At 45.3% G+C, this 8,404-nt stretch overlaps 1 protein-coding gene across 2 annotated transcripts in view; it reads right to left on the reverse strand.

Annotated features, from left to right (window-relative positions):
* Window positions 1-7,227: 7,227 nt before the first annotated feature.
* Window positions 7,228-8,404, reverse strand: part of LOC102243685 (transmembrane 4 L6 family member 1-like) — a 13,300-nt gene continuing 12,123 nt past the window's right edge. For both annotated transcript variants that reach the window (XM_014533742.1, XM_014533743.1), the window contains exons 6-7: window positions 7,687-7,873; window positions 7,228-7,518 (exon numbers count right to left, since the gene is read on the reverse strand). In XM_014533742.1, coding sequence (XP_014389228.1) covers window positions 7,498-7,518; window positions 7,687-7,873 — 208 coding nt within the window. In that variant the 3' untranslated portion in view covers window positions 7,228-7,497. The remainder of the gene's footprint in view (window positions 7,519-7,686; window positions 7,874-8,404) is intronic.

Genomic DNA, 8,404 nt, shown 5'->3' on the forward strand with positions numbered 1-8,404 from the left:
CAGTGCCCTTGAGCCTACCGGACTTCTGTATCCTGCCGCAATCGTCTACAACGCACGCGAAATAACCAAAGCCTTAAAAAAATGTAAAGAAAAATTAAGTAGTTGAAGTATAAATGTTTTATTGGCAGCATTTTTATTGTGTTTAAACCTGTGGATCTCAAAGAATCACTTCACTTCCTTTAACTCTCTGTTCAAGACCATCCTATCTGAGAGGCCTTCCAGACCCCTGAGTATAAATACCAAGGTTCCTTTTTAAAAAAAAAAAAATATTTTATTGATTTTTTACATTGGCAGCATTTTTATTGTGTTTAAACCTGTGGATCTCAAAGAATCACTTCACTTCCTTTAGCTCTCTGTTCAAGACCATCCTGAGAGGCCTTCCAGACCCCTGAATATAAATACCAAGGTTCCTTTTTAAAAATATATATATTTTATTGATTTTTTTACAGAGAAGAAGGGAGAGGGATAGATATTTAAAAACATTGATGAGAGAGAAACATTGATCAGCTGCCTCCTGCACACTCCCTACTGGGTATGTGCCCGCAACCAAGGTACATGCCCTTGACCGAAATCGAACCTGGGACCCTTCAGTCCGCTTTATCCACTGAGCCAAACCAGTTAGGGCCCAAGATTCCTTTGTCCTGCCCACTGTTACCCCCTAACCCTGTTGTCCTGATTTAGTTTTCCCCATAACACTTAGTAGCACCCAATAAATATATTGTTTGTCCTCCATTTCTCCCTACGAATCAAAATTTCATGAGGGCAGGGACTGTATTTTGCTCACTGCTCTATCCCCATTACTTAGAACAGTTCTTGGCACATTGTAGATGCTTGACAAATATTCATGGAATGCTAATTTAAAAACTCCTACCTCCTTCTAATTACATTAGTATAAGGTGTATTCGAAGTTCATGCTGATCTTCAAGCTGCATACTCAAAAGCCTTCTATTTCATTCATCCCTTTTCTGCATTTCTTTTTTTAAAAATTAATCCTCACCTGAGGATATTTTCCCATTGATGTTTAGGGACAGTGTAAGAGAGAGGGAAAGACAGAGAAAAATATTGATGTGAGAGAAACACATTGATTGGTTGTCTCCTGCACGAGCCCCAACCAGGGCCCGGCCCAGGGAGAAGCCTGCAACCAAGGTGCGTGCCCTTGACCAGAATGGAACCTGGGACACTCAGGCCTACGCTCTATCCACTGAGCCAAGTCAGCTAGGGCTCTGCATTTCTTGCTGTTGGCTATCCTTTTGCAGTTATAGCACTCCTCACATGTGGCAGAATTGTCTTTGCTTTTGAGAATCATTCCTGTTGTCAAAGACCTCAGCCACCAGGATGTGCAATCTGCTTCTCATCATTTTAAACATTTATTTATTTATTTATTTACTTACTTACTTACTTACTTACTTATTTATTTTATTATTGACAGTCAGCTAGGGCTCTGCATTTCCTGCTGGTGGCTATCCTTTTGCAGTTATAGCACTCCTCACATGTGGCAGAATTGTCTTTGCTTTTGAGAATCATTCCTGTTGTCAAAGACCTCAGCCACCAGGATGTGCAATCTGCTTCTCATAATTTTTAACATTTATTTATTTATTTATTTTATTATTGACAGTGTTACAGATGTCCCCCATACCCCCTGTGTCCCCCTCCACCCAGCCCCTGCCACCCCAGGCCTTCACCACACTATTGCCTGTGTCCATGGGCTATGCATATAAGCATATAAATTCTTTGGTTAGTCTCTTCCTGTCACCGCCCCCAACACCCCCTCACCCCTGCCTGAGATCTGTCAGTCTGTTCCCTGCTTCTATGACTCTGGACCTATTTTGTTCCTCAGTTTATTTTGTTCATTAGATTCCACATGTAAGTGAGTTCATGTGATGTTTGTCTTTCTCTGACTGGCTAATTTCGCTTAGCATAATAATCTCCAGGTCCATCCATGCTGTTTTAGAGTCAGAGATCCTTCTTTTTTACAGCTGCACAGTGTACTTTTGTTTCCATTGCCCCTCTTAATAATCTCAGTAAATTCCTAAAACTATGTGAGCGTAGCCATGTGCCCCAACAATACACCAGAGGGCAAATGACTGCTAACACCAAGTGCTGATCAAGGACATTTTGGCTGCAGAGTTCAGCTTTGTTTTTGTGTGAAGGCTCATGCATCTCAAGTTCACCAATAGAAGAGTTTCTCTATTCCCAGGCATGGTGTTATGCCACTGCCCCCATCACCAGGCTCTGTAGAGTGTCCCCTGGAGGCCCTGAGAAGTCCTGCTTCCCCCCGCTTCTCCCTCTGCCTGGAATGGTCTCTCCTTTCCACTCGTCCAGCTCAAGCCCCTGTCCTCCTGAGGCCTCCCTTACTGCCCCAGCCCTCAGCCCTGTGGTTCTTTCCTCTAAACCAGTGGTTCTCAATCTTGGCTGCACATTAGAATCACCTGGGAATCTTTTTAAAATCCTGATTTCTGAGCCTCATCCTCTGGAAATTCTGTTTCTTTGTTGCTAATGTTGTGGCCCCACCCCATAACAAAGAAACAGAATCACTCTTTTCACTTAGAAAATTTCAAGATATTCAGAGCTCTGTGCCAGAAAGGAAGGAAGGCCAGATATATCCATTTCTTATTATAAACTAGAGGCCTGTTGGACAAAAAGATTCACGCAATAGGCTTTCCCTTCCCCTGGCTCCTGGCACCACTTTTCCTCTGGCACCCGGGACCCAGACCTTCACTCTGGCCACCGCCTTCCATCTTTGCTCTGGACACAGTCTTCGCTGCGGCTGGAGCCTTCAGTCTTTGCTCCTCGCTCCAGCGGGAGTCTTCAGTCTCCGGCCAGAGCTGCTCCTGTAGCTCCTTCCGCCCCCCACCCTCCCCCTCATAGCTTGATCACTGCTTCACCTGCAGACCTCGCTGACGGGCTCCTGGGTTCCAGGGGGCCGCCTTGCCTGTGGCCTGGCTTTCCAATCACGATCACCGGCTGGGGTCAGGCAAAGGCGGCCCCGGTTCTCCGATCCAGGGCCACCTTTGCCTTGCCACCCGGCTCTTGCCTGCCGCCTGGGTTTCCGATCAGCTGGGGTCGGGCAAAGGCGGCCCCGGTTCTCCGATGCAGGGCCACCTTTGCCTTGCCACCCGGCTCTTGCCTACCGCCTGGGTTTCCGATCACCGTTCTTCCGTCCTTCCCCTTTCGCCTCCCATTATTGCGCCTACGTATACAAATTAACCGTACGGTCAATTACCCTGTTTGTCCTTTATTAGATAGGATTGCAGTATCACCATGCTGCATCTAGAGCAGCCTGGCCCATACTAAGAACTTCATGTAACCCCCAGCTGATGGGTTACATGAGTACATTTTAACTCATGTAACAGTACATTTTAACTACAGTTGCAAAATGAAATGACTCTGACTTGGCTTTGTTTCCTTTTGGGAACTTCCACGTCCGGGCCAGGGCGGTGAAAGAGAGGAAGAGAAAAAGAAGGAAGCTGAGCTTTTTGTTTTTATTTTAAATATATTTTCATTGATTTCAGAGAGGAAGGGAGAGGGAGAGAGAGATAGAAACATCAATGATGACAGAGAATCATTGATTGGCTGCCTCCTGCAAGCCCCACACTGGGGATCAAGCCTGTAACCCGGGCATGTGCCCTTGGTTGGAATCAAACCCTGGGACCCTTCAATCTGCAGGCTGACGCTCTATTCACTGAGCCAAACTGGCTAGGGCCGGTTCATAGTTCTTAACTCATATCACTGTGAGAACCAACTTTAGAGTACAGTATTTATGTACATCCAATTCCATTTTTCTTTTTTAAAGGCTAGTTTATTGATTTTTAGAGAGAGGAAGGGAGAAGAAGGAAACATCGATATGAGAGCCCTAACATCCATCAGCTGCCTCCTGTACCCCCTTCCCCCCCCCCAAACTGGGGAGCCAGCAACCTGGGCATGTACCCTGACTGGGAATCAAACCAGCAACCTCTCGGTGCATGGGGCGGTGCCCAACCAACTGAGCTACACGGGCCAGGGCAATTCTCTTTTTCTTTAGCCTAACAGTTTCTAGTCAAAACAACTTTTTCCATTTTTTTTTCAGTTACTTAGTTTATCTTCTTTCTCTTCCCCCTACTCCTTTTAATGTATCTCCCTTTTAAAATTATTTTCTGCCTATCTGGCTTAGGAATAATGCCAGATGTTGGTTTGTCAATGAGCCTTTGAGCCATGAAGTTTGTCTCAAGTCAGTGTAGACCTGCAAGAGCATTTTGCCAAATAAATGAGTTCTCTAGATGGTTTCCGTAAAATGGTAAAATCAATTTTTTCACATATATTTACAAGTATACAAGTCATCCTTGCTTTTTCTGGAAAATGGGGAAATCATTGTACTATAGCAAAGTGTAAGGAGCAAATGGGAAGGCTTTCTAAACTCACTAAGGAGAGCTACTTCCTCCACATTTCCAATAACGTGTATCACATTATGTAACCTGTATCTTGCAGTTAAAAACAGTTTTTAACCCCTAGAATGAGTCTGGGGGAGGGGGAGGAATGTCAACTGTGGTCTGCAAAACACGTAGTTTCCCTTGAGAGAGTAAGGGATTGAAAAGATGAGATGTGCTTGAAGCAGAGTGAAGTGAAAATCATCACCTTCCCGTGTCTGCCTACGTCTGGGTGGTTGCGCGCTGTGATTTCCCCTTTGCTTAAACCCTTTCTCCCAGAACATTCGACCCCCTTTCTCCAGGCACTTTCGCTTTGCACGCTGTAGGAACTCAAGAAATACTGGTCATGCAGTTGAAAAGCAGACCTAAGCCAGCCTTGAAAAGAATTTGTTTCTCCTTAATTTCAGAGAGCTATTTTTTATTTGGCAATAAACACTTTCTTCAGTGTGTTCATCATGAATCACTTTATGATTTGCCCACATTTCACATGTTGATGGTGCTCTTCCCGCCTCCAACGCCCTTGATGGGGTGAGTTAGCTGAGCCCCGTGTGTCCTGCAAGCATCCATGAGCTGGGGCCCCACCCGAGGGCAGCTCGGTGCCTCCTCCACCCACGTTATTAGCCACAGAATGTACTTTGGTGTCTTTAACAGCAAATTCCTTTTAAAGGAAGAACCACAAGAGGGACTTTTTGCTAGAGGCAGAAAACCTTTCTCCTCCCTTGCTTCAAATCCACCACTTTACACAAAGGGTGTTTTAATGGGGAATAGCTAATAAAACTTTTTGCTTTAGATTTGTTTTTCTTCCCAGGGGAACAGTAATTGGGCCATATACAGCCATTCTGTCTGTTGGACTGATTGGTCCTAAAGACTTCCCCTCCCTAAGCCCAGTTTCCTCTCGGGGTGACCCCCTCACAGCATTGTCAGGGCTGGGCTGGTGCAGTGCTGGGCTCAGTGCTTGGGGCTTAGTACATCTCTCGTCTGGGCTGTATGTCTGGCTTCATGTCAGTGGGAGAGCTACAGGGAAGCTGAAGAAACAGCCTGGTTAGCAGGGCACTCAGGCATTGGTGACACTGGCAGGGCCACCCTGTTTATGAGTAGCTTGTTTCTGCACAAGGCAGATGACTTTGTGTATGTGTTTATGTATGTGTGTGTGGGGGGAGGGGAGGGTGTGGGGGTCTGCTTCCTTGCACCTGGGCTGGGACTTGTGTATTATATGAATTTCCTAAGGCTGCTGTAACAAGCTACTACCAACTGGGTGACCTAAAGCAATAGGAACCTATTCTCTCAGAGTTCTGGAGGCTAGCAGTCCAAATTCAAGATGTTGGCCTGGTTCCAGAGGCTCAGAGAGAGAATCTGGCTCATGACTCTCTCCCAGCTCCCTGTGGTTGCCTGGAATCCTTGGCTTGTGGCAGCTTCAATCTCTGCCTTGATCCTCACATGGTCTCCTCTCTATGCGTGTTTCTTCTCTTTTTATAAGACACTGGTCACATTGGACTTAGGGTCCATCCTAATCCAGTAGGACCTCATTTTAACTAACTACATCTTCAAAGAGCCTATTTCCAAATTAGGTCACATTCTGAGGTTCCTGTTAAATATAAAAGTTGAAGGGATATTAGTCAATCCAGTACAGGCTGCACCAACCTGGAGGATAAGACACCTTTTCAAAATTTGCCATTGGTTCTGTCTGCTTGCCACGCTGTATCCTCTGCTTCTTCTCTCATTTGTACAAAGGCACAATACGGGTTAGCAGGGGCCCGGATATCATGGAAGCAGTCAGCTATGCAGGATCCATTAGTGTGCAAGCTTCCTCAACCAGAGACCCTGTCTGATGCCTTTTTGGGAACTGTCAGAGCTTGTATGATAGATATTGAATTCTCAAAAATATTGCAATGACAGTAAAGGAGCTTTAAAATAAAACTTCTGATTCCTGCTATTATACCAAACTTAAAAAACAAAAGCCAAAACAAAAAACAAGTGAGTAGTTCTTAACGTATTTCATTCCATATTTTTCTGCTTCTCTGGTAGTTTGGAAAACCCTCTGGGACTCTCATGGGTTAAGTGAAGTAGGTTCTACCTCATCACTGAGTCATACAGTGTTTCTCAAAGTGTGCGCCATGGGATATTAGCCCCATAGAAATTGTTTCAGGGGAAAAGGGCTTTGTGGTCAGATAAGACCAGGATATTGTGCATTTGCTATTCTCTTCCTGGAGATAAGCAATGCACACTGGCTTTGTAAAGGTCCTGACAAGTCCTGCAGCAGAGAAGCCTATTATACTTTGTTTAATCCAGTGTATCTCAAATTAATTTGACCACAGAGCCCCCACCATCCCTTTTTTTTTTTGTAAATGAATACCAACTAGTTAGTGTCTAAGCAATAATCTCTGGGATCCACAGGAAAGTGGTCTAGACTAGTGGTTGGCAAACTCCTTAGTCAACAGAGCCAAATATCAACAGTACAACGATTGAAATTTCTTTTGAGAGCCAAATTTTTTAAACTTAAACTATATAGGTAGGTACATTGCTATTAACTTAATTAGGGTACTCCTAAGGCTTAGGAAGAGCCACACTCAAGGGGCCAAAGAGCCGCATGTGGCTCACGAGCCGCAGTTTGCCGACCACGACTCTAGACTATAAATGTTGGAATCAGGCTCAGATTCAAAACTTAGATTCACTGACTTCAGACAAGCAACTGAACCTCTCTGAGCCTGAGTTTCCTCATCTGCAATATGGCATTGCTTTATAGGACTAACTAAAATTATGTAGATAAAGTGCTTAGCGCAGGGCCTGGATACAATAACCACCGAATACATTAAGCATCTATCATTATATTATTTTTTATTTCTATCAGTGTACATCCTATGACTTCTTATGTCATTTCTAGAGATCGTTCGGAGGAAATGTCAATCTTTATTCTAGCAAAGTGGATGAAGTTCGCAACACTGTTGTCCTTTATACAAACCTACTCTGGTAAGAAAGTCAGGGTTTTTTTTCTCAGCTTCTCGGAACTCTGGAGACTGACATTCGCCAAATCCAGTCCTCCCGAAACCCGGGGATTCTCCTTCACCTGTCCATCAGTTGTGATTTCTTAGGCTGCTCATAAACCAGTTATGTTCACCTGAAAGGAAAATTAAACCCAAGGTGGCAAATGAAGTTCTGCATTTCAAAAGGCATTTCCTAGTTACTGGCTTACCTCTGGGCATGTGGGGCTAGGGCAGGAGAGAGACAGCGTGGCACAGATCAGGCGGAAGTGACTGAAAAATTCCCGGGTTCTAGGAGCACTCACCTGCCCTTTTCGGATGCAGGTGCCACAGTAGACGTCACAGAGTCCACTGATGACTTGGCCAAGGCAGAGCACCGCTTCGACCACGCCGATCCCTAGGAGGATGGAGAACAAGACCACGTTCCACAGGACGATATGCTCAGGCTCTTGGCACGTGGCCCAGGTGGGCTGGTTGAACAAGTAGTTGTCCCTGCCGGGATAGACGAGAAAATGAGCCTGGCTTTCAGAGACAGTAAAGGGAGGGAGGTGTTATTGACTAGCACGGGAGAGGCACTAGTCCAACACAGGAGATTACAAAGCTTTAGGGTCTTCATTGTTCTCATCTTCACGAAGATAGAAGCTTTATTATTGCCCTTTGGTGGAAAGGGCTGAGCAGACCCTTTCCCTCCGATAGCACAGTTTCTCAGCAAGGCATTGTGGATGTAGACATAGCTGTACAAGACAGCATATGAAGAAGCGGGAAACCCTGGGCTACAAGATTTTAACGGCTGCTATGAGGTCTCAGAGGCAGTGGAAGTGGTTAAGAGCTTGGGTGTGAAAGTCCCGCAGAACCAGGTCCTAACTCCAGCTTCCTCATTAAAAAGGTCTACACAGACCGTCAAATGACAGTGGGAAGGCTGGGGAGTGTTGGGTGGGGGAGGTAAGAGATCAACCGAAGGACTTGTATGCATGCATATAAGCATAACCAATGGACACAAGACACTGGGGGCGGGTGGGGTGA

Source organism: Myotis brandtii, unplaced genomic scaffold (genome assembly GCF_000412655.1).
Source record: "Myotis brandtii unplaced genomic scaffold, ASM41265v1 scaffold1229, whole genome shotgun sequence".
Lineage (NCBI taxonomy): Eukaryota > Metazoa > Chordata > Mammalia > Chiroptera > Vespertilionidae > Myotis > Myotis brandtii.